This window comes from Apteryx rowi, unplaced genomic scaffold (assembly GCF_003343035.1).
Source record: "Apteryx rowi isolate R43461 unplaced genomic scaffold, aptRow1 scaffold_747, whole genome shotgun sequence".
NCBI classification, from domain to species: domain Eukaryota; kingdom Metazoa; phylum Chordata; class Aves; order Apterygiformes; family Apterygidae; genus Apteryx; species Apteryx rowi.
Genome location: NW_020451035.1, coordinates 142,363 through 169,661, shown reverse-complemented (window position 1 = coordinate 169,661; position 27,299 = coordinate 142,363). Strand labels below are relative to the sequence as shown.

The window sequence follows — 27,299 nt, the reverse complement described above, 5'->3', positions numbered from 1 at the left end:
TAAACCTAAATAATTTAATGATTGCTCACAGGAGTGATCTGTAAGGCTTCTTCTCATGACTTGAGCTGTTTCCTAGATCCTTTGTTACATATTAAAGTTTACTTTTTAAAGTCTTRTACCGCACATTGAAAATTTGTTTTCAATTTGACAAGTGACCAAGCCAAAATGACTACATGTAGCAGTTGCCCACCAGCTTGCTTTGTGAATTTTCACAGATGATTGTTGTAGGATTTAATTTTTAAGTACCCAAAACATAATAGGCTGAGCCCTCTTTTATTATGTGTGCACTTGCTGCCTCTTCCTGAACAGCTACATTTGCATTGTTGTCATCATTCTTGGATAAATCAAGGCAAGTCAGAAGTGAAGGATGGAAAAATGGGATAAGCATGACAAGTCAGGCCCGCAGATGCAGTGCTAAGACCTTTGAGAATGATGATCTGTTCTGAAAAGCCAGCATCTCCTCCAGCTGGCAGTTCTGTTCCTGTCTCTCTGTTCTTCATACCATATATGCTGTCAGTGTGTATTTAAACTGTCTGCATTTCTTAAGTTCCTGTATGCCCCTCTCTCCACCCATTGCATCAGTTGTAATATGAAGACTTGTTTTGCTATCTCCTGGATGGCTAACCATTGTGCTTTTTAGTACTTTGTTGGTAGCTGTAATGGCTGTATTCCAAAATTCACCTTGTGAGCTACAACCTAACTGTTTTGAGGTGCTGATGCAGTATTGTGGGGCAGAATACAAGGAAATATATAATGAAAATACCAGTGCCCATGTATTAACAGAATACATGATGTACATCCTCTGACAGCATAAGCAGCGTAACTGAAGTTTGTATTTGAAAGTGAGTATTCAAAACATTATCTGAAATAACACCCAAATGATTGCATTGTATTGCAAAGTAGGTGCTCATGCCAGGCATCTGGAACAGCTTCCTGTGATATCTGTCCACTGCATTGGCAAAAGAATTTTGGCCCTATTCCATCTTATTTCCATTATACACTTTCTACTTAAAATTATAGTAGAAGATAGATTTTTACCTGCCACAATTTTTGAGACTTGAATTCAAGGACTTTGCACTAAGAAAACTCTGTCAGTATCCTTTCTTTTGTAAAATAAGAGGACGAAACGCACTTCCTGCACCTGATGAACATGAGTAAAGCTATATCATGTGAATCGAAAAAAAGTTTTCAAAGAATGGACTTGAAARTTTGTTCAGTTCTAAAAGTAAAGGCTTTTCACTTTGAACTCTCTATTTTGAATTTTGGAAATTAACTTGATGCTAAGAGTAGTTCACAGAGAAGGCATTGCTTCCAGTATTCCAAGTCCTTCTTTTCTTAGTAACAAAAGCTTAGGTTAATCATGTAATGAAGCTATGCTGAAGAAATTTGCATGCTTATTATTGTGTACAGATACAGAAAAATTCTTTATAAAATACTCTATCTGTTGTCTGAACAGCTGTGATAGAAAGACTTCTGAATTGTAGGCCTGTGTCAGAATCATGTTTSTACTTAAGCCAGGAATAATACTCACCCACTTTTCTCAGTTACCTGTCCACCCTGCCAGTATTATGTAAGACTGCTTCATTCAAGCTTGATCTTACACAAATGAGAGGTCCCAACTTTTTTCAGAAGAACAGAAAATTCTGCTGGGGACTTTATACATGTTTCTAGATGTTCTTTGCCTTTGTAAAATTAAGGCAGAACAGTATAGCATAGCCCAGTCTGGTCTATAATACTGGTCATTTTTCACAATATTGCAATTAGGAAAAAAAAAAAAACCCTAATTATTTTAAAAGTAGGATTTCTTCTTTGCCTTGGACATAACTAAAACTGAATCTTGAAGGAAATAAAGAGGATTATGCTAGTTTTGGAAAGCACTCCAGAAAGCAATATCSTATTTGTACAGTAATTTGCAATGTTTTTATATTTGATGAGACTTTGAAATTTTATGTCCTAGGTATTGGCAAATAAGTCTAAGAAAATGTATTTCATAACAATTAGTCATATATCAAGTCAGTAGTCTGCTTTCAGAATTATTTATAGATTTATCGTAGCCACACATAGGATTGAGTCAGTTGCCTGTCTGAAGTAAGCTTCATAGTTTGTTTAGATGCTCATTGGAATTTAGCAAATTGTTCACCTATGTTGTATGAAACCTAAATGTGTATTTATGACCTTTTTCTGAATAGATGCACTTAAGTGTGTTCTTAAATCCTKTGCGCAGATGGAGTGGTAACATATAAAAATTAGAAGATTTAAGGAATTGGATTTTTTTAAGCATTATGTCTTGTTGCCTCTTTGGCCATAATCTTTCATAAATTTATCCTAAAAACATAGCTATGAAATGTTAAAATTTCTACTTGTTCTCCTCCCCATGAAATGATCTTTTTTCCAAAAATTGGCAATTGAGTATCTTCCATTTTCATTAAAGCCTTAGTTGATCAAAGCACATAAGTGTTTGCTTTTACATGACCTCTAGGATTTCATAAGTATTCAGGGAAACAGTATGTTTACTTTTGTTTCAGTGATTCTTCCACACCAGCTGAATCTGTTGTAACCTGGCATGCATACAACTATTTTCCCCTGAAGAATGTTATACTATGCAAAGTTTGTTTGTAGTTTGGTAGAATAAACATGGTAGCATGTAGAATATGTTTTTTGTAGCCTGAGCTAAAGCTTCAGGCCAGTATCGTAATTTTCCATTCTAATGCAGGAATACTGTTACCTATTTCAGGAGGTAAACAATTGCCTCGAAACATTTTGCTTCTTACAGGTTGTTCTGAGATGATGGATTTTAACCTGCAAAACTAAAGTGACTCATGAAATACGTTTTTTGGTTGATTTAATTTAGTAAACTTGACATAGGGATCCTCTGGTGATCTCCATTAGTGTTCATACATGATATATGTCAGCAGTTCCGTGAGGACCAAAAAGGCAAACTGTTCCTCATGGAGTTATTTATAGATATATCGTAGTTGAAGATAGAATTGGTCAAGTATTTGCTGGGGTTTCTTTTTCACTTCCTTTGCTTCATCTGGATTTTGGATTATTTTCTGGAAAAATTTTAAATATATATATACATTTTCTTTCTAAGGTTGTTTCTTATTTGGTTTTAAGTATGTCATTAAAATCTTATGGTTCAAAAGTTACTCTTGTTATGGAACAGAAGTTCTGATTAATACCTGGTTCTCTAGATTCTCTTAGTTCTAATAAGTGCACCAGGTGCAATCTTTGTTTTACCTTGCCCTTTTAAAGTGTGTCTTTAAAAAGTCTTTACCAAACCTGTTTTTGTGATCCATGCTACACATGGGTCTGGGCATCAGCTTGAGTACAGCTTTGTTATCTGCAGTTGATGTTAATGAAGTCTGAATGAGACGCTACTAGCAGTAGAACTGCATCTTGTCAGTGGTGTACAACAAAGTAACAGCCTGCTTACTGGTTAGGGGTATTTTTTTTAAGTTTTTATCATTTGGAAATTTATAGATGTAGGAGCGGATGTATGCTGTGGTATCTCTTCCCTTATGCCTAGTTTTCTACCTACTTAATATCTTCATATGGAAAGCATAAATTCATGTCCATAATTTACTAAAGGAATCTCCTTTGTGATTTGCTTTATAGAAGCTTGTTTAGAGGAATAGAGCAGTATGATCGCCTGCATCCTTACTAATTCTTAGCTTATGTGCTTCTACCTAAAGAAGGAGAATAACTTAAAATTAGGATTTCTTGAGGAAAAGGTGGTATTTGAGAAATTTATGAGATGAAAGTCTACAGAGCTCTGTCATTTTCTTCACCTGAGATCAGCAGAGAGAAGTTGATTTTTTTTAGCATGCACTTTTCTGAGCAGAATCTAAACCGTTTTAGATTGTAAGGTGGGGATCATGATTATCATTAGATATCTATAGATTCCATCTAATAACTAAAAATTGTATACATTGACTCTGTAGATCAAGATTTTTAAGTTTTTCACAGAAAATGTCATGCTATTCTGTATACCAGTTTTAGCCATCCCTGYAAGAAGTACAGTTCCATATCTTATTTTCTTTTTTGTTGCCATGGGAGAAATTCCTTTAGAAATAACAGACAAACAAAAAAGCTTTCTCTCTGCCTTTTCCAAGCAAAGTGGTTAATGTTGCATTAGGACCATGCAGGGCAACAAAACCTGTTGAGACATTTTTACAAATAAATATGAGGTAATTCAATTTTGCAGGCAGGATGATGCTCTTACCTGTGACTTAAGAACTGCCTGTCCGCACTGTTAACAAACTAGAGCTGTGTTGTTTATAACAAGCATGAAGGAGTAGGATCATTTTGTTTTTGCAGAACCACAGTTTGATCCTGCAATCTATGGCACGTATCCTGAAGGAACTTCTTTCCAGTGTCTTTGAAACTTTCAGAGAGACAGTTTCAGCAAATGCTGTTCACAAGTCTCCCATTGTAGAGTCTTGCTCTGTAGTTAGTATTTTTATCAGAGAACAGAAATATTTTTAACAGCTGTTTGTAGCAGAATAGAATAAGTGATAAACTTTATTTTAAAAGAATATGGAATTCTGAGTTCTTCTCCAGAGCATGTTTCATTTGCTTGTTCCATTGCTAATATAGTCTCATGCACTGTGTCAGCTTTTCTCATTGATATGCAGCCAGGTAATTCTGATAACTCATGTCTTTTTGAAGCAGTTCAAGTAACTAGAATTAATACAGTTATTGAATGGTCTGCTGAATCCTATCGTTCTAATTCTAGACTTATTCAAAATACCCTTATTTTGGGTATTACCCATTCCATCTTCCCTATATCTGATACTGCTGCTTTTGAATAGACAGCAGAAATAAAAGCAGCATGCTCACTAATGCACAGGAGGTTTTAATCATTACTTGGAAATCTATCACTGTGTTTATGCTGTTAAATGCATGATACTGTATTTGGCACAAGCAACATCCGGGTGAGATAAATGCTTCTATTAAAGGCTGCCTTCTGCCTCTAAAGATATCCAAGCTTTCAGTTAGTTTATAATTACTGAAGCTTTTAATAAAGCTTTCAGGTTGTGGGTAATCCTCTTGTACTGTTTTTCCCCACTTTACTATCTGTAAATGCTACAACAGTGTGTTTCCATCAGTTCAGCAGCCAGTTCCCCATTTTTACTGTTTTTATGGCAGGCTTTGGATCTTCCATCAGCAGCATATATTTTTCTCTACCTCTGTAAGTCTCCTTTGTAGTAGTAGTAAATATAATAAATATCTTTTACTGTTCAATAAATGCTTACTAAACCTGTATTTTTAATTTTTTTGATTTACGCTGCATTTATTCTGTGCTTTTATTTTAGGACTTGGACTTTGTTCGGTTTATTGTCAACTGTTTTACAGATTATTATCCAAATTTCCTCAGTAAGTATTGTATATTACACGTGAAGCTCTGTAGAGTTGTGTAATAAAAGTACTTGATAATATTGCAGATGATGGGGAGACTAATTTCTTTATTTCAGAAAAAAGTCTTTTTGCATGCACTTTATGTGCATTGTAAAAATAAATAAAAAACATGTCCTGAGAATTTAGGATTTTGACTGAAAGGTCAGTTTAGGTTTTAGAAACAGCCTAATTACATGCAATGTTTTTACATTACAGATTCAGAGTATTTTTGCACTCTTAAGAATCAGCACAATTCTGAGTATAATGTTTATTTATAAAACACACAGAATCAACTTTTTTTCATTAAATATGAAGAATCTAAGACTTGTTTTATGGATTAAAAATTAATATGCATATCTAGTAGGATTGAATTAGCCTTTGTCCCTCGTTACTTGGGTAGAAGTTCTGAAAACTTGTTGGTATCCTGTAGCAGTCTTCAGGATACAAAAGAATGAATAGCTATAGAAACTATTTGGGAGCAATGGTCTACTCCTTTGAGGGCAGGATTAAGGCATGTTTGGGTACTTGGAAAAACCTGCACACTTGTCTGTTAATTTCTTCTGTATACACAAACACTGAATCATTTTTGCCAGTTCATCTTTCATGCATTCTAAATTTTAAGTCAAAATGTGTCTGTGAAGATTGCAATTATGTACAGGAACTACTAAAACTCTGAATAGTAGATTTCAGCTTGGAAAACTTCAAAAACAAGTGCAGTGTGGTGTTTTTGTTTGTTTTGACATATTCAAGAAAAATATATTTTGGGGCATGTTTTTAATTGAAGTACTAACTTAGGCTTCTTTGCTAAAAGAAAACTTAAATACAGATTTACAAAGGGCTATGCTATTTGCCTAACTGTGAAGAAGAGAAGTGGTGCTGGATATGCCTGTTAACCTTCTTTTCTAGTAAGCAGTTGCTTTTCTAGGTGTAGATAAATTCTCATCTTTTCTCTGCTTTATTTGGAGCAAATATTTATTAATATTTGTATCTCAGAAAAGTAGTACCCCAGAATAGTGTATAACTTCTGATTTTATTGACTGTTTCCCAAGCAAACACCTAATACCTATATATAGAAATAGGTTTGTACATGTTTCTAAACAATTCTTCAAAATCACTTCTTCAGGGAAGTAAACATGGAGGCTTCTAAAAATGACTATTTGCTTTTTACATGGCCTTTACTGCTGTGCTTCCTATTAAAGAGACAAATACATAATATCTGGTATTCATATTATTTCCTTTTGTCTTTTCAGCGAAGATAGTGATCTTTGAAATGCCATGGATAATGAATGGTAAGTCAATCTACAGAAAAATACTTTTTTTAAATATAGTTAAGTGGTGGAATTTGTGTTAAGCATGCATCTTCAGATTTGTCAATTTTTAGGTTGCATGCTTTTGGTATGTTTTTGTTTTTCCTTCTAGTGTTGCGTTTTGGGTCATACTTTAAATAGTCCTCTTTAAAGTATAGATTGAAACCATATTTAGCTGTTATCAAGGTCTCTCAAGTTTTTAAAGATAAATAGTCTATTCCTTGAATGTTTCCAGCTGTAATCCTTTCAAAGGTAGATCTGTTTTTGATTTAGGGATAGTATCATCAACAAATGGTGGACACTTAAAACCAGGCAAAAATTAGGTTATGCAATTTAAGGGAGATACCTGATGCTGGACACTGTTATGTGCATATATTCTGATGTGTGTATTTTGATAATTATCCTTAGTTATAACACACATGATAAACATGTTTTAAATTTTTTTTTATATTACCTCTGTATTCTTTTTTTGTATATGCACTTTTTTTTCTCAGCACCGAAATTGCTGATATTTGGAAATTCTCTATAGATCTAAACAAGTCTCATTTAAAGCAGCAAAACATTTCAGCTTGGGGAAAGTATATAATTTTTCCAACCTCTCTCTCATTCAGATTTGGAAGCACAATTGCTTTTACTCTTCTCGGCACCTACTGATCTAAGTTTCAAGACAAGGAAATTGTCAGTAGTTAAATCAAAATTACTCTTTCCATGAAAGTCTTGTGATGTATTTGCATTCACCTGTAGGAAAGAATATATCCATAAAATATTTTCTGTTTAAATACTTTCTTTTTCTTGCACTGTGTCCACAATACAACAGATATTTTCAGAGCAGGTTCTGCCATAYTTTATGTCATGTAGCTCATTTGAGTGTTCTATAACATCTACCATAAACTTGAAAAAAATCTTCCTGACAATTTATAATTTTTTTTTTTAAAGCTGCTTTTAAAATTGTGAAGGGTTGGCTTGGCCCAGATGCAATAAGCATGTTAAAGTTCACAAACAAGAATGAAGTACAGGACTACATTAGTGGAGAGTATTTGCCGCCTCACATGGGTGGAACTGTAAGTACATTAACATTTCAAGGTACTTTTGTAAAGGCTTGAGACATGCTTATTTAAACTRCATACATGGAATTGAAATTTGGCATTTCATGGATGTGAAATTTCTTGAAATTTTCTGTTATGTCAAAATGGTAATTTGTAAATCATGTTAATGTAAAATGAGTTAACTTCATGAGAATTTATTATCTGGCAGTCTTATGTACAAAAGAAGTATAGAAATCTCTTTTGTTAATTGTTTTTATCATTCACTTTTAAGTCATAGGAAATTACTTTTCTTAATTTTCAGAATCAACTCCCCCCCMCACACACAATTTCCAGTTAAAGTCTCTCCTCCTTCCACTCACGTGATGAATTAGAGAGATTATGTATTGGTTTGTGACACTGAAGTTCTGCAAACAGAGAACAGGTGTCAAGGCCCTCTGAAATTTCTCATCCTGCTCCAAAGTTATGATTCAGTAAAGACAATCATATTTCAATTTTCTTTCCTTTATTGTCCCTTGGGCTACTTTTTTTTTTAAGCATGGATATGGAAGTTTTTTTTTTTTTTAAAGAACATGTTAGAGCTCCAGAGAGTATACTGTGATCCAGTATCACTTTGCTAGAAGTTAAGTCCTGTCCTAGTGCAATCTAAATGGTAAAGTAGCACAAGTATCTTGCACAACAAATTGCATTTTTTGCAAAGCTAGTAAATCATAGCTTGTATAATCTCTACAATAGAATTTGAAAAAAAGAATGTTTTTCTCCTTTAAAATATTTGCAGACAGGATACAGTAATGGTATAATCCCACTGTAGAGGAGTTATTAACTATTCTTTTTTCCCATTTTTTCTAAGTGTTTCTTGTATTTACAGAGCTAACAGTATGGAGAAAAGAAAAATTTTGCTTCAGCCTGAGTAGGAGAAGCTTGTTTCTTTGAAGTCAAGGTGGAGTTCTGGTAGCCAGAACATATGAAATAGTGTTACTTTGGGAATAGAAAAAGATGAAGTTACCTTGTTTTTTATTTGACTGAAAGTAGCACCCCTTAAAAAGCAGTTTTTATGTCATTAGGGCAAGAAACCTGTGACAAAAAGATGATAACATCTTCCTGCCTGGAGAATTGCTGCCCTASTTCCATGCTGTTGTAAAAGAACTCATTACAGAAAGCTGAAATCTCTGACTTTCAGGAGTGGCCATGGAGGGAATGGCTGATTGTGCCTCAAGTGGCTTCAGTAAGGATTGGGATGGAATTTAGTAATGCTTTTGGGCCMAGCTCCCACAACAGGGTGTATTGTCTTGTTGTTGCAATAGAGAGAAAAGTTCTTTTCTTCATTCTTAGAGTCAAATATCTCCTGTCTGCTTTTGATACAGTCTTACCTGACAATTAAGTCTTCGAAGAATGAATCTTGAGGCTTTGCTTACTGTCTTTCTGAAGTAAATGCTTGAGCACACAGTCTTCAAGTTATGCTTTATCCTCCCTGGGTTCTGAAAGGTCTCGTGGCCATTTAATGATACTTGACAAAGCTAGCTTCATGTTGCCCATCTTCGAAGAACATAAATTCCAAATCATACAGCAGTTTATCCAAACCTGTGATAAGTTGCTGTGACAGAAAGAAATTAGTGGAATATGAGTGCATTTACTTAACAAAAATTGTAAGCATATCAACAATTTCAAAAAACAGCTCTATTTCTGCATATTAAAAGCCCTGTATTTTGAACTACCAGGTATATTTTTCTAAATATTGAGCCTTCAGTGTCCAGAAGAAAGAAAACTTACTGACCTTTTCTTAGGATGCAGCTTTTCATGGTGCAGTTAACCTTGGCTCCTGTTGAGGCAACTGGAGTCTCTGAACAAGAGTGAATTTACCAGTTTTGTTCTCAAGGCTGGCTTCTTGAGGCTGTATTTAGTTTATACAAACTCTCATTCTTTTCGCTCAAGCATTTTTTTTTTCCTCCTTYTAATTTCTTTGTTTCTGTCTTTGTTTCTCCGCCTTTTAGGAAAAGATCATCAGATTTGCAACTAGCATGGCATGGGTGAAGAGCAAAGCACATCTGTCCTTAGGTTGTACTCCACACTGTAGCCATAAGTTAGATTCTCTCAATTCTCTGCTTTCTTCTGTGTCTCTTRTTAGGCTCCACCCTGGAAAAGCCAGATTATGCCAGATGTAAACAGCTGGTGGAACAGCTCATTTAGCTAGTTACTTTAGGAAAATACAAAAAAAAGTGCTGTAGAACSTAGGTATCCAAGAAGAATGGTAGATAGAGACCAATTTCAGAATTTTAAAAAATCCATTTTAGAAATTTGCAGTGTTGAACTGTGTGAACGGTGATTCCTTTGCTTAATCTACAGAACTGTTTTGCAGCTCTCTATATGTAGCCTTTATGCTTCCATAGCTCAGTCAAATATCTTTAAGTTTTGGTTTACTGGAGTTCAGGGTTGCTCACAGGATAAATTTGAGGCTTTCCTTAGCCTTCTGGGGGTTACCATGGAAGTCCTTTAATCAACTGTCACCCAGCTGAGAAAGGAGGGAAATGATTTACTCTTTTTTTTGGACAACTGGTGGACAAATGTGTCTCTAGATAGCAAAAGCATTAAAACTAATTATGTAAAACAAACTTGGATTTTGCAAGACATGGGATTATAAACTTACATAAGTTCCATCCAATCCCCATCAGTGTTGGCTGTGGCTATCTCCATACTGCTAATTAAGAGGGGCTACATACCACGTGCCTGGCTCTGAGTGATTCTTGTCCACCCTGTGTAGAACTCCCTCTCTTTATAGTAGGTTTGTCCTGGAGAACTAGCTGGAGCTGGCCAAAACAGATCTAGGAGGAAGTCAATGATAAAGCAGTCTGGAAATTTAGGGTCAGGTGTCCAAAAGTCACTCCCTAATCCTTTTTGTTTAATAACATATTTATGCGCTTAGGAAATGTTCTCCTTCATATTTGTTGTAGTTCGCCTTCTACAAGACTGGTTCCAGATGTTGATGCTGGAACAGTCCAATTAGAATTCTTTAAACATTAGTTTTTCTGGCTAGCCAGGGAAGTTCATTGCTTAGGGTCTTCAATAACATTTTGTGCAAGATTGAATATGTATACATGCAGTAGGATTTTAGATTGTGTATTCGCACAGTTTAGTCTTGTCAGGGTGGGCAGTTCATCCTTGATAAATCCAAGGTTCCCTCTACTAGCGCCATTGCTGAACAATGTGTACAACTACAATGCTGTGCTCTTCACAGAGGTTATCTCTCTAAATTGATAGTTCATGGCCTATGTTTCCTTGGAAGCACCTTTTTATAGATGAGTGGCCTGAAATTAAGACATCACTGGGCCTTTTGCATGTGATTTCACAGCCCCTGCAAACACGTAATCCGAGAAAATACCACTGCCATGCTTCATATTGCCAAACATAGTGGTCTCTGCATCCCCTTTGAAAGAAAGCCATTGGTCCGTACAATGAATACATCAAGCATTGAAAAAAATCTGTCATGTTTAGCTGACTAAGATTTTGAACCTATTAATAGATAAGCCCAAGTCATTGAAACCAATGGATTGTGATTGGGAAGTGTGGAACTTCAGGCTGTCCCGGTGATGAGATTCTGTTCAGTTGTAGAAGTTACTCATCATGATGCATTAATGTGACCAAGTGAGGTGTGCAGCAAAATTAGTGTCTCTTATTAAGCTCGCTTTGTCGTATGTTCTTGATTATATGCTGGAGTTGGATGAAAAAGCTCTATTAGTTTGGCTAAAGAGAACTTGGTTATTTCTGCCTTGTGTTTGCAAGTGGAGGATCTCGATATTCTGCAAGCCTACCATAGTGTTTCTAACAGTCTGGAATCTTTTCTTCTAACAGTGAATCTGTCCCTTACTGATACTTAAAGATTGTCCTTTAGGTCCTTAATAGAACACTGAATACCTGTTCCTTTCATCTTCCAGCTAAAGATCCACAGCTATTGCTTCAGCCTGAAGGATAGGAAGAGATTCAGGTCTTGATCAGAGATTAGCAGAAAATGTTCTCTGGGATTTCTTTGAAAGTCCCAGTCTAAGTTTTTTCCTAAGATCACGTCGTTGTTGCTGTTTGGGAAGACAAACCTGCTTGTGGAGAACACTCTTGAAACACCATTCCTGTAACTCCTTTCTGGTGGCATAGTTTGGGAACTGCAGGTGTGGCTTGAGTCTAGCTTCACAGGAATTAAAGATGTATTATTTCCCCCGTCCCACTGGAAAAGCTAACCAATTGATTCAGTTCGCTCAGAGTTTAAAACTGCTTGAAATTGCAGCAGGAAGAGAGCACTGTTAATGTTCCTAATACTATATGTGATAGAACTGTTTTGAGAGTGTTAAGAGTAATTCTAGTTAACAGAAACTGGTCTTTCTTGGTCCTCCAATAGAAGTGATACTTTTATTATAGAAGCAGTGAGGACTTCACTATGCTGCTTCTACATTACTTAAGTGTCTTGAACATAGTCTTTAAATTGATTTGCGATTCCATTTTTTTCTAGTTAAAAAAAAAAAATAAATATATATATACATATATATATAAGAAGGGCATGAGATACAGGGTATGTTAAGGGTCCAAATAATAAACTGAACTTGAAGGATTGCTTTTTAAAAAACTATTGCTATTATTAATCTAAAATACAAAGAACAGCTGAAATTGTTTAGCTTTTTAGAACATTCTTTAGAAACAGCGGTCAGTTCTAGGAAACTTGGTTTAAAACCTAACAATGGTAGCAAAACTTCAGAGCTAAGACTGTGAATGCTGATTTCTGACAAACCAAATTTTACAGTCCAACTGTGTATCTATAAGTAACGACAGTAGCTTTAATTCAGYGGCTTTATTAGGTGACTGTCTTTATTTGTCTATTAGTGATGGTAAAATTAAAACTATTGATAGTGTTAACTTTCTGCACATGGGCTCATTTTAAAATGTATAAATTAAATGTATAATTATGTGACAAAAATTTTAATAGATAGTATTTCCATTTTAAAATATACCAGAGAAAGCACGTTTCATCCTCCAAAATAAATTCCTTTAAAAATCTCCTTATGTTTTAGGATTCTTTCAAGTATAGTTATCCTCCATTGGTGGATGATGATTTTCAAACTCCTTTATGTGAAAATGGGCCTGTTACTAGTGAAGATGAGCATGAAAGTAAAGAAGAGATAGATGTGGACACCAAGGAGACTGGGGATCCCAGTGAAGAACAAAACCTTATTCCGAAAAAGGTATTTAATTCTTATTAAAGTTGAGGCAAAACTACTTATATGTCTACCAAGTGGGACAGGAGGCATATGATTTTTTTCTTTTCAGGTTTTTACTTTGTATTTTGATTTCCCCCCCCCCCAGTTTGAAATAAGTACTCGGTAAAACTGAAAATTATATTTACAGTTTTGGCCTTCCTTCTTACTTTGAACAGATTTTGCTGTTAAGACCAGCTTCGTGCTTCTGAATGTGTAAAATGTGTACTGAATATTTAGTATGTCTCTGGAATTTAATGGATTGTACAGTAAAATTTAAAAAGTTTGTGCATTAATTTTGTTTCCAAAGATCATGTTTTTCTAGTTAGTCCGTTTTTAATCTTTACTCAGAACATCTTGTAATATGAGTGTTAAAACGTCTAGTTTTCTAGACATATCTAGACAATTTCTAGTTTTCTTTTAAAATCAGTATATGCAAGAGAAAATATTAAAACTGTCTGTTGATGCTTCACCAGATGTTAATCTGTCCTTTTTTTCTTTCTTTTTTTTTAACTATTGATTAAAATCTCAACATATAAAAGTCATTATTTAGTCTCAGGAGAAGTTGTATCCCTAATCTCTCAATCCTGTGTTGAAAATACAGTCTTCCTGCAGTGGTGTGATATTAAGGAATATGCAATGATAGTCAGTGGGGATATTGTTCTTGAAAACAGCAGGAAAAATCTGAAATTCATCACTCAAGGCCATAATTAATTTTGGAATATGAATCACAARACTTTTGGTTAATGGAACGTAAAAACTTAATATTACATTTTGTTTCATTTCCTGTTTTAACTTTTTGCCAGAATAATTTGAAACGCGTATCATTTAGAATAGTTGAGCTGTTCTTTGCAACTTGGCCAGCTATTTGGATAATGTAATTTCACTGACTTTAAGGCCAAAAGGAAGCATGATATAACTATCATGACTTCCTGACCATTAGCTCAGTAGCAACATGGATGAGCCCCACTTAACATAGGAGTCTGCTTCAGTGCTTAGACCCTCAATGGTTGTTGCTGGTTTTGTTTTGTTTTTTCTGATTTGTTTGGTTTACTTTAGTTTTCTACTTACGGTCATTTTTTTCCTTTTCTTCTAAGTGTTAAAAATAATGGTTTAGTTTATGGTATCTTCTCTGTAATACAGCATAATCAAGCTGCTAATCAGTCTTTTCAATCAACTAAGCAGATTGACATTTAAACTTGTCATGTATCAATTACTTTTAAGGCATCTTGCATCTTTAACATGCTCTTAAAATTTTGGACCGTATCTCATTGTTGATACAATTTCTGCAAGAAGTAGATTATTGTTTTATTTCTACTCTCCACTCGCTTATCTTCTGTTCATATGTTCAAGATTAATATTTGCCCTTTCTTCCAAAGCAAGCATACCATTGTTTGCCACTTTAATGTTATGTCCTTTTTCAAAATCTGTTTTTCAGGAAACAGGCCCTCATTCTCTTGAAATAGTTGACATTTCTTATTTCTAAATTAATTATTTTGTACTTGGCTATATCTAAATATAAATAATCAAATAGGCCAGGTTCCAAAGTGATAGATTTTGAGTGATCTGTGAGACTTCATTGCCTTCATTGTTATTTATTGCACTGGCAGTCTTTAACTGTGGGCTTTTGTCATCACTGAAAATTTGCCTGATTTATTTTATATATGTATGCCTCCTCTCATCCCATAGAAGTGCCTGTTTCTTTCTACAGAGTAGAGGGACCAATGAGTAATAAACTTAGTTGTAAATGCCTGTCCTGCAGAAACTTGCATTTGTCCAGAGGAATTCCACCTTTAATGTATACTATAGTAATATTTTCACTGATGGTGACTTTAATCAGAATAATGTAAATAAAGCCAAACACATTACTAGTGTACTGTATTTAAACCTTAAACTTCCAATATAACTATTATTATAAAGAATGAAATTAAATTGCTGTGTGTGTGATTTGTTTGTTTTTAGAAGACCTCTTCCACAAAATCTTAAATTTCATCCATTCCCTTACTTCAAATTTACATAAACTGAATTCTCTTCAGGCCTTCTGTTTGTATTTTAACTGGAATAAAAATAAGGCTAAACAAACTATTTAGCTAGCTGATCTCGATGAGCCATCATGCCACTTATTTTTTCAGTCTTCTCTATTTTTCCCCCCTGTTGTTTTGCATTTTGTTAAAAAACAGAGAATTCTGGAATTATATGATGTATATTCAGGCTTGTTGACATGTATGCCTTCTTAATCTAGTAGAGGAAGAAAGCCTCAGAACCTAAGGTATCTGCAGTTCTGGATGCACCAATTCAATCAGCATTTCTTTTTTTTTCTTCTTCAATACCTTAGAATTCAATCTAAAAAGTAATGAAGATATATTTAACAGCTCTGAAATACGATGAGGTGCAGAACTGTTGTTGTGTTTTCTGTTCAGTGTTGTAATGATTGTATTGGCGTGTCTGTTCTGATTCTGTTTTGCAGTGGAAGAATAAGTAAAGTAACATCAGTGCTTTGTAAATTGAAATATTTGAAGTAGTATAACTTATGGGCTTGGTGCTTTTAAGAATAACCATCTCGGGCATCAAGAAAATACCTGCAAAAAGCAGAGAAGTTGTGTTTTATGCATGCTTAATATATAATGTAACTTCTTATGCAAAAACATTTTATGCAGTGGACTTCCAGCAGCTTCAGCAAATGCATATTAAGCTTGGTCTTTAGTATACATATTGTTGAAATGAGCTGCCTCGTGTTGTTTGCTGATGAAATACCTATATGATTTTAACATGTATGAGCCAGGTTTCTACTTAATCTTTATAATTGTCATTTTTACTCAGATGAATTCTGTAGAACAAATTCCCAAATCAGAGGAAACTGACAAAACAGATTTCAAACCAAAAAATGCAAAGAAAGCACTAACCACTTTTAAAGGACCTTTATTACATATCAGGTAATAATAATTTTCCTTTTTAATGCTTTTTCACAATGTGCTTTGGACACTTGATTATGGAGCTAGTTACAATTTTTGAGAGACTGTTTTTTTCTGAATATTAGAGAAAACAAACAATATTTATAAACATGAATTAATTAAATGAATACCTTTTAAGATCCCCCCCTCCACCAAAGCCCATAAACAATTTTCTGGATTTGAGTGTGTTGCTTTTAATTAATTTTTTTGACATAACCATTGGCATGCTTTATGCTGATTAATAGATGCATATTTCATTTATACTGGGAAACTCACTCATTTGATTTAGTTAAACCAATGTATATCAGTAATGAGAATGCTTAGTGGTTTAACTTTGGCTTCTTAAGCCAACAAAATTTTAAGCGATCTGTTTGCTAAGACAGCTTTCTGATAAATTTTCTTTAAATTGTTTTTAAATTAGGGTGGCTTAAATGTCTGTGCTAGTAATTTGCACCAATAAAGCCAAATTTAAAAGCGTATGATTCTTTCAGTGAGGGAAGTGCTGTGTATAAACGGCATCTCTGCTCAGAAGATTTCGTCACTGAAGATTCATACGTCTTGCAGTTAATCTGCTTTGTATCAGGAAATTTGAAGAAAAATGAATTAGCTGATATCTTTTTTTTCTTTCCACTGCCTTTTCAAGTTAAGTTGCTTGTTTAGAAATTGATTTAGATGTTAACTTTTATTTTCATTTCCAGTTTGCTATTAGGTGAATGAAGAAAATGTCTAATTTATAGATAATTTCTTAGGTGAGCTAACTTCATAAGTGCTGACTAAATTAGATTTGAAATGAATTTGAATAATGACATGTTTGTTAGCATTTAAAATATTTGCGTGTGTGAAATGTTTCTGGTTTTGAAATGAAAATCAGCTATATTGTCCTTTGTGTGCCAACCCGTCCTCCGTATAGTCCTGATTTCCTGTATGGCAGGACAAAGGCAGAGATTGCAGATTTGATTTCTAAAAGAATTTCTAAAATCTATGAACTTAGATTTTCTTTGAAGAAATAAGTCAGATATAGGATATTTTCCTTTTTTTTCTCCCCGTGACAAAAGAAGATATTTCCTTGCACTGATGTCTTTAAAAACAAATTTAAAAAGGTACTTTTTTTCTTAAAATCTTTTAATCTCTACCACTGGAATAGAAGTGTTGGAGTTTATGCAAATTATAAGGAAGAATAAATTTAGTCAAGTATAGAGATGCTGATACTGTAGTTTTGCTGTCAGGGAAAATAAAATACTGGTGTCTCCATTGTCCCTACTGTTCATTCCTTACAAAAACTCATGAGAAAGTATGCTACCCACAACTGTTCTTTATAAATATTCTAACTCTGTAGAAGCTAGAGTTAATTTTGATTTCCTGGAATCTCTTTGGGCCTTGAATTCTGATGCAGTTTATAACCAGATAACCAGCAGTCCTCCAGCCACAGGCACCTATATCAAAGATGAGGCATGAACTAGAGTACAAGCTCTGCCAGCATGACTAGCTTGTATTTTTGCTGATACTGGCACTGCCATGTGACAGGAGCAGCAGATACTAAAAGGAAGCTGAGGCACAGCAGTGCTGCTACAACAGAAATTGCCAAGAACCAGTAACCTTTCTGTGCCTTCTGGGGTTGCTGCTGCTGCAAAAGCTCAGTTGAGGCCGCCTTCGACCTCTCCCGCCACTACGCAAATATTCCTCACCTAGCACTACTTGCTACATTTGGCTCTGGTGTATGGCCAAAGCTAACTAATAAGCAGGACATTTTCAAAGTTGTGCTCTTCTGTTTCTCACGTTTATAGCCACGCTCACTTGATCTGTCTTGCCCTAGTTTAGACCACTACTGCATTTTCCATGAATACCTCTCTCTAAAATATTGGTCCTCCTGATTAATAAATGAATAAATTTGGTAAGAGAGCGGGGAGGTGTAGCTGTTCACTTGCACTGTCTGGCAGAAAACTCTCATGTTGTATTGTGTCCTGAAGACTAGAGTTCCTAGTACAAGCTGAAATGCTTACTCCCMTGTATCTCAGATGTAAGGAAAATAGGGTTTCTGAAGGAATGTAAAATCTTGTGTGCTACTTTAAAATAAAACATATATATGCATATGCATTATACTATGCTGCTGTTTGACTTGATGGACAGTATGCCTACAAAGCTGGCCCTTAAGCCTGTTTTTTTTTAATCCTGTCTGTTGCCACAGTTGGTATAGCAAGAAATGTCAGGCTTTACTAGCTCTGCCACAACATCCCTTTCTTCGAGCTCTTTTTTTGCTCATTTTTGACATTATTTTTAACACTTTCCAGTGTCATTCATGCTTTGTTTTGCAATTTGTGTAACATTCACATTGCAATAGGGTGGTATTGATATCTGAAGTATCTAATAGCTACAGTCCTTCGTTTCTTTACTTGTTGCTTACTGAAGTTGAGTTTGGGAACAGGGGGAAAAGATCTGAGACAAGGGGATACAGTTACACAATTAATTTTGTTTAAACCCATCAGTTTGTTACTGCGTGCCTGCCTTAGCACAGTTATTCCTGCCTCCCCACCAAAAAAAAAAAAAAATAGTCAAGTGAACTGTCTAGTGCCTTATAAAATGTAGTTACTCTTCCCTGCCTTCAAGCTTGCCCTAAAGCCCCAAGTATTTTTCTTCTCTGCTAATATCCTGTTTTGTTTAAATGAGAAGGAAGGAAGGATTGGTGTTGTGAAAGGAGATCCTTTGAGAGAGAACAGGTCAAACTAACATAAAATTGACATTCTAAAAATGGGGAGAAGAAAAAAAAAAAAACCCTCACAATATAAGATTATGCTCATTTTTTGGAAAAGGCTTTATGTCAAAGAATATGGCCGTTCTTTATGTACTCTTAACAAGACTTATTAAAAGAAAATAGTTCTTTCCCTGTTACTTAAGCTTTCTCTCAGCTTGTGGGATGTGAGCATGCCCTGCTTTCAGCATAGTATTCATTTGAATGCTTATTCCAAGATGAGTTGTGCTACTGTGATATCATTTTAAAAGATTTTATGCATGAGTTTTTAAATTGCACAAGAACATTTAAAAAAAAGACAAAACTTTAAATTCTTTTGTGGAGCTCTGCATGTGTCTCCAGAAATGTGTGAAGTCTGACTCATAAGTACAAGTGCATCTAGCTATAGCAGTTGAAATGATTACTACCCCAAATATCTGCCTGTTCCTGTTATGTATGTATTGTACCTGTTACAGGGATAGCTGAGTGAGATAGAAATTACTTCTTGGCTGTGACAGTGTATAGCCTATCATATTAGAATATTAATTAATTATGCTTTTCTTTAACATACCATTGTAAAATGTAGTGGCTGAAGGGCAACTCTCTAAAGCTATCAGCTATTCCTGCTGTAGCAGGTGGTCACTCTCTCTTCTTGATGTAAGAAGTAAATAGCAGTAGCCTACTCCACTGATGCAGCTAAGTCCACTTGTGATCATGAGTCAACCCCAAGCTTCACTACAAAATTTCTGAATTTTATTTTCACAGTGTTTTAATGAAAAACAGACTGTAGTTGCTGGGTTGAAAGTATTTTATATTTTTATTAGGTGTAGTCAAGTTTATTCTATGTTGTAAAGATAATTTGAATAAACCAGTTCTTTTTAAACTTTTGTTAGCCCAGCAGAAGAACTATATTTTGGATCCAAAGAAACTGGAGAGAGAAAATGTTTGATAGTGCTGACAAACGTGACTAAAAACATAGTGGCTTTTAAGGTAAATGTTTTGTGTATTCACTGGGTTACTTTGCTAAATGTGTGGCTTTTTCTTGTATAATTTTTGGGAAGGAGGAAGAAATACTATTAAACCCCTTTTTTTTTAGGTCTCATATTTTTTTTCCTGCTGTTATGATGTTTGAAGCAGATCAAAGAAATCTTTGAATTTGTGCGTATCGTGTACCATTGTAAAGGCTCTAATCAGTAATACAAATCTTTTGGAGCACTGACTGGAATAGAGCTACAGAGGTGGTTAGTTCTTTCATACTGATCTAAACCTTCCATAAAAAGAAAATGTTGAGCTTAGAAAAGTGATCTCTTTAGAATTTGTTTTCCTTTATAAATCCTGTGAACAAATAATGCTCCACAGTGATGCACATGTCACTCTCAAAGGAGTGAATGCAATGKTTTTTTTTTCAGAAATACTGAATTGACTTAATCTTGATTTGGTTTTCTACCACGTTTTCTGTGTTCTCTACAGGAATAAATAACTTAAGTTTCTGTAATTTCAAATCAATAATTTTGACAGATACTCTATTTGATATTCTTGGCTTTATTTTTATATAAAAAAGAGAAAACAGCATATGCCAGGAAAGAAAGGATGAAAGTGGCTGACAGAGGGAAAGAAATAAAATGATAGTGTCTTTTTACAAAATAAAGTATTTTAAAGACTGTATGTTATCACTGTGTCTTAAACAATATTAAGTTAAGGTTTTTGGACTTCCAGTAATACTTGTTTTCTTTTTGGCCATTACAGAAAGAGGGAGGATATGAAATGATCACAGTTTGCATGTGTATTACTTACATGCTTGGTTGGTATGTTTTGTTTGTAGGTGAGAACAACTGCTCCTGAAAAATACAGAGTTAAACCCAGTAACAGCAGCTGTGAACCTGGTGCATCATTAGACATAATAATATCTCTTCATGGTGGTAAGTAAAACCTTACAGTAGAATTTTTAAGAAGTCTGGACAAGTTTTATGAAGAGTCTGGCTGTTCTAGATATTAATCTTTGTTCTTGTTGAGTAATAAGGTATCTGAGACCCATGTCTTGACTGTTGTAGGAAAGGTCTTGTGAATATATGAGAGTATTATCATTTGTAAGAGAACGTGTCTCTCAAACTGCGTTTCTCTGGAGTTGTAATTCACACTTTCTGCACTGTCGAAGTTCATGTAATTTGTTTTCATTTCTCATCTCTGATTTTGAACAGCCCTATGTTGCTCTACATAGAAATGTGTTTCAGGACAATTTTTGTTTCAGATGTGTTTCCTGAATATTCATTTGATAGTGTATGGTGGAGCAATGTTTTATGTGGGCTTGTATTTGGTACACATCTCTTGTCAAGTGTATTAATCTTGGACTCCAATGGCCTGTCACACTTTCAAACATAACACGATTGACTTTGTTTTGTATGGGTCATTAATATGATCCATGTTGTTTTTAGTAAAGTTGATATTATACTTCATTGTTGCTACACTTATTAAGAAAAACTGATATGATATAAATCATTTCTAGCTTTATTTTCTAAGGAACTGAAGTGACTTTAAAAAGTCAGTTCTTTTTCAAACCATTTTTGAATCCTTCAGCAGCATTAGCCATACACAAAAGAAGGATAGCAAGTACTATGAAAACCATAGTTGGACAGAGGTGAGGTACCCAGACTGGTACCTCACCAAAGGAGAGGCAAGCAGGACTTGGCAGCTAATGTTCTGTTTGGTGCCACTTTACTGGCTGGTTGAGTAACTGTCCGTACTGATTTACTATTCCACTCAAGCATGAGCAGGTGTTGTCTTTAGCCCATTCTGTTTCTTGTCTAAAAAAACTGATAGTGACAGCTATCCCGCTTGTGCTGTATTACAGTAGTAGTTTATCTGTAGTAAAGCAGGCTTCCTAAGTAGTTGTAAGGGCAGGAAAATTTTCTGGAAAATACATTTTTTACAGAATTCTGAGTTCTCCTTAAATCATTCAGATGAAGCTAGTTCTGTTAAAAGAAACAGTGTAGAACTTTGGGCAAATTGTAATGAAAACTGTTGAGTGTAAGGGAATGTTTTCATTCTTTTTATTTCCTGTAAGTCAGTGTCTGATGTCCTGAAAGCTCCCATTTAGAGCACTTAATGTTCAAAAATGCTTCCACATGCTCTGTAACATTGATTATCCAAACACACTGTTGCTGTTTTTTTTCCTGCCCCCCCCCCCCCCCCCCGAGGGCAGGATTTGCAGCTTCTCTGCAGGATCGTTTCCTCATAATGGCAGCAGAAATGGACCAGTGTTCTGGAGCAGGTGTATCAGAACTGACTCAGTTTTGGAAAGAGGTCCCTAGGACCAAAGTGATGGAACATAGGTAAGCAGATGGTTTTCATTGACAGGCTTTTTTAGCCATATTGTGTAATCTGATTTATGGTACTTACGTATCAAAACTAGGAAAAGATTTTTCAGAACAAATTGTACTCTTAGTGACTGAGGTGTATCACTGCTACCTCCTCTGTGTTTAACTGATAGAGGGATTTTTTTTTAATGCATAAAATGTCATGACATTCTACACATGCTCTCTTTATTGTTGTTTAATTGTTCTGATTTAAGAGTTAAATGGAAAAAAATGTGAATGGATGTGACAATACAGATGGAGATCAGATTTTCTTTTTTGAATGAGAATGTGCCTCTTGAGTTTTCTAAAAAGAAACAAGCAAGAAAAGAGCAATTACCAAATGCAAAGCTGCCGATATTAACAAACTTTCTCTGAGGGAAAATCATAATTTTGTAGAAGATTTCTTTGAAGCCCATCATGTGTTAATATGTGTGTTTTCCTTATTTACTGGTGGAAAAATATCTCCAGGAACTATACACACTTTTAAATATGCTTGTTGCTCTTCTTTATTCAGATCTATTTCACATCTAGCTATATCACTGCACGTTTCTAGGAAAAGTCTTGGTTCATTATAATTCTTTTTCATCTAGAATTCTTAGAGCCATGATATCAAGAGGCTGTTCTATCTATAAAAAGGGATATTTTACCACATTTTAACTTTAGACTGTTCTGTGCCTTTTTTTTTAATCTTCTGAAGTTCTTAAGGAGAGGAAAAAATTTGTACATAATGTGGAGGCTAGTTATAGATTATATTTGTGCACTTAGGGAAATAATTGCCATGTTTGGAGGGGCTTGCATACCTTTGCACATTCTGGTTTATAAAATGTGAGTTACCTTTAGCTTCTTTGAATAAATGTTGGTTTTTTTGGAGGGTTTTTTTGCTTTGTTTTTTTTTTCTTTTTTGGGGACAGACCATGAAACAATAGGGAAAAATTTTAGGGAAAAAATATTTGATTATATTAAATTTGTCACCTGAAATAATATGTCTAACAGCCCATCTGAATGAATGTTTGAGAAAATTAGATTTCCCAAACATGCTTAATGTAGCAGTATGTCATGTACATACATTACTGATAAATACAGAACTGATCTGTACTTTTTATTAAACCTAAATTAAAAGTAGTGGAGAATATCATTACTGTCTCTCTAAGATTATATGTGCAAGTGCTTTCTCTGAGGAATCTACTTAGGTTTTATTACATGCCTTTGTCCCTTTTTCTGCTTTTTGTTGCCAGAGAAGTTCTAGCATTTCTTCATCCTTAAAATACACAAATGCTACAGCATTTAACCATTTGTTCAGTTCAGATAAATTAATTCCCACACTAATTGACTTGCATGTTATCAGAGGATGTTTTACTATATTTTATAAATTGCTTTGGATTCCAATACCTTTAATTATGGCTTGAAATTCTATTCCTGCTTACTCAACTGTAGAAGAAATGGAGTACATGGAAAATACCGTTGGCAAGGTTTAAAATGGAAAGAAAACCTATAGGTTTTGTTTACTGTTCAGTTAATTTTTTTCATCTCTGGTAGTAAGGATTTGATTAAATAACCCAGTGGATCTCGTGTTATGAATTTAAAATAATAAAGGTATATTTTACTTGAGCATTAAGATCATTTTGACTTCTCTTTGTATATCAAACATTGTCAAAATATAATGGATGGACTGAGGAAGGCTTTTCAGACTATCATTGCAATCATTGCTTATAAAATCAGTCAACCAAAAGAGGTGTTAAAGTGCATATACCAAATGGGTTGGACAGGTTACTTTCTGTATTAATTTTTCAATGTTGCATTAAATTTATGATTTTGAGAATACACTGCTTTTTTCCCTCCCTTTCACAGACTCAGGTGTCATGTTGTAGAAAGTAGTAAGCCTTCTACTTTGACATTAAAAGAGAATGCGTTTAATATTCCTGCAAAAACCAATGAAGATTTACACATACAGGTAATAATGTACTCCTTTGTGTTGAATGTTGAAAAAAATCATTAAATTTGGTACAGATGAAAAGAATTTTTTTTGTGCTGAACCTCCTTGATACTTTGTAAATTTTACTGTTTGAAAAATTTGGCACTTCAAAGTAACTAAATAAGTTAGTGATTTAATCATTTTATTGAATGTTAATGGTTTAATAAAACACTACTACTTTCAATCAGTATTCTCATTCCTCTTGTGTATATTACAGATCTCAGGTATTAATGAGACTTAGCAGTCTTTTTTTCTTACTAATATAAAGATGTTCTTGCTTGATACAGATGATATAGATTTTCCATAAAAATTCTAAGTTTCTTTAGTGGAACAGAGTACTGAAGTAGGCAGCGATAGAAAAGTTTATCACTAAGAGCAATCATTTTTATATTATAACTGTGCTTGCAGTTATTGTGACKGAATGGCTTTAAATTAACCAGTGCTTTCGTTTGCAGTGATTCTAATTTAATGCAACTATTCTTATTTTCAGCTAACTCGTTTACTGCAAATTAATAAAAGACTTCAAGAGCAGATTGATCGCTGCCTGTGGTTCCAGCAGTTGTTAGTGGTTTTATCATTACTATCAGTTACTACTGCTGCCTTCTGCTTCTACCTGGTGTACACCCAGAGAAGCTAAAAAGCGTTGCTTTGCACTGAATATGCTGCCTGTCAGGGTTGGTTTGAAGTGAAAAAGGTTCCAGTGCTGCTTTCAGATTCTGGAACTGCCAAAATRAGATTTGTGAGCCTACAACACTGAATGATGATACAATTTACTGAAAAAAGAAGAAATGAATGGTCAACAAAATAAATTACTGAAACTTGACACTTTGTAAGGTGCATGAGAAGGGTGTTAGAGCTGGGAGCTATTTTCACTGTACAGCTTAATAAATACTACTGAACTGGGAGGAGGAAGGAGCAACCGAATACAACAGCATAATTTAAAACTGTATAGTATTTTTTCTGTTTTGTTCAAATATTTGAAATACTATATTTAATTTCTTTTGATCATACTCATGGTTACATCCTGAATTGCTGTCATAGAAGGTGCAAGCAGTCTGCTTAGTGTTTATAAAGGATAACCTGTTCATTCAGGAAAATTTACAGAAATTACATAGTACAGGCAGCTTTTTCATATTACCTAGGTACATGAACACAGCATGTATTAAAAATGCTGATAATTATCATTCTGAGAATTCAGGATCACTGTATTCATTTGTTCATATTCCTTATTCTCGTGCTTTTTCTGAATGCAAAATTATTATAAATATTGCCTACCAAACACCATGCACACAGCCATATTGACCTGGAAAACAACCCTTGTTTGATTCCAAAGATATTGATGAAATATACATGTTGAGACACTGTTCGTGTTATATATGCTTTCATCTATTAGACTTCCCTTATTGTTTTTTTTGAAAGCAGCTCTTAGTCAAACGCCAAAAAAGTGTGGCAGTTGACTTCTGATGACCTATTTATGGCTCATAAAAAGGCTAATAATTAATCAATGTTAAGAACTTCTTCTGAGGTGTGCAGTATGCTTAAATCATGGATGAATATATGAAAAGGCAAGTCAAGTCAGGAAAATTTAATATTGTTGAAGGGAATATAAAAGTGTTGTATCTGCAATTTCTCTGAAAGTATTGTAGAAATGGTGTATGAAGCTAGTGAGAATTTATTCTAACACAGATTCTTTGTACTCATTGCTGTAAATATGTATATTAAAATGATCCTTTTAAAGAGGCTGATATCTTTCATACCTTTAAATTTTTCACTCTTGGTAATATCTAAAACTTAAAAATATTTTTTTTACTAGAATTAATTTTCACCACAAATAGGCTTGCATAGTAGGTTATTTAGTTTTGGTCTGTCAACTTAATAGATGAGAAGAGATTATTGCGGGAAATAAAGGTCATACATTGCATCTTTCTTTTTGCTGAGAGTCTCTCTTCAATGTATTGTAGATGTAACATTATTTCTAGAAAATAGAAAAGGGCAGTTTAAAAAAATGTGTTAGTAAACTAACTAATAAAGCAGCATATGATTCAATATGATTACTGAAAAATTACTTTGTAAAAGGCAAGTCTACAGAACTGTTTGGTACACAGTCTTCTGTCCTTTCTTAATTTATACATTTTATCATATCAATATTTTCTTAATTTTTCACTAATCTCATTTCTGTTCAGCTTGCTTCTTACTATTTTGTTTTCTTAATGAATTGCAACTCATATTTTTCACTGTTTACTATGAAGCTTTTAAGTTATTTTCCTGTGCTCACAGTTCAAATTCTATGCTTTTCACAAAATGAATTGTTGTCATGTTGTTAAGAAAAGTAACACAGTAATTTGTAATTTTTAGATGACGCTTACTAACCATGCTGTTAAGATGCTTATTCCTTAATTTGACTGGATTGAATAGCACTTTACCATAGAATTGCAAGAAATATTCTTAGAGTCTTTGCCAATATGAATATTTTAATGTTTTGGTGCTCTCATATATTTTCAGTATTTTATTACTATGTTGGTATTTTCTTTGTATGGATCAGATGGACTTTTTTTCTATTTTAATGTTTTAGAAAAATACAGTTACAAAATAAATATGAATAAATATGCAGTTTTGAATATGAATATTTAGTTTTTTAAAAATAGTTACACCTTCTGAGGCTTTTGTTCTTTGTTAGTCTATAGATGCTTAATATGAAGAGGGATCAGTATGGTAACTGCCCCTACTCTGTTGCATGATAGAAGCTGTGAAGATACGTGCAAAACAAATATGAAAGAATCTTAAATTCTTAGGCAGAGGGCTAACCGTGATGAAAGATATCACCTGATACTGGCATGTAAACACTACCATGGCAAGAGTAATGCAAACCCAGACAATACAAATATATATTGTCCTGGGAAATCTAAACATGTTTTAAACATTATACAATATATGGAAAAATATACCTAAGCCAAAAAAATTAATGCCATAAAATTTTGTGTTCTTAAGYAGAAATTGGCAGCACTGTGCTTTGTATTTTGTTTGTGTAAGAATTTTATTTCTATTATCAAAAAGCATATGGTGACCCATCAACATTTTCCCTGTCTTCAGTTCTTAATAGTTTCAGGTTTTGTTTGCTTACCCATGGAAGCACAGTTTTCAGAAACTCATTTTGGGAAGATTTTATGTATAGCACACACTAACATTACAGAGGGCACAGCAGTCGCGTGATTTGACATCAACAAAGAGAAGATTACTTTCAAAATTTTTTTTTCCACAATGCATGAAACTTTCAGTTTGTAAGGCTAGGGCGTTTAAGAATTCAGACAGAATTA

General features: G+C 34.2%; 1 protein-coding gene across 1 annotated transcript in view; it reads left to right on the top strand.

The window, feature by feature from the left end:
- The window catches only part of MOSPD2 (motile sperm domain containing 2), a 38,435-nt gene extending 12,710 nt beyond the window's left edge, over positions 1–25,725 (top strand). The window contains exons 6-15 of the mRNA XM_026087947.1: positions 5,319–5,379; positions 6,651–6,689; positions 7,644–7,768; positions 12,802–12,972; positions 15,805–15,917; positions 19,554–19,650; positions 20,483–20,579; positions 21,860–21,989; positions 23,862–23,964; positions 24,476–25,725. Coding sequence (XP_025943732.1) covers positions 5,319–5,379; positions 6,651–6,689; positions 7,644–7,768; positions 12,802–12,972; positions 15,805–15,917; positions 19,554–19,650; positions 20,483–20,579; positions 21,860–21,989; positions 23,862–23,964; positions 24,476–24,622 — 1,083 coding nt within the window. The 3' untranslated portion in view covers positions 24,623–25,725. The remainder of the gene's footprint in view (positions 1–5,318; positions 5,380–6,650; positions 6,690–7,643; positions 7,769–12,801; positions 12,973–15,804; positions 15,918–19,553; positions 19,651–20,482; positions 20,580–21,859; positions 21,990–23,861; positions 23,965–24,475) is intronic.
- The last annotated feature ends 1,574 nt before the right edge of the window (positions 25,726–27,299 follow it).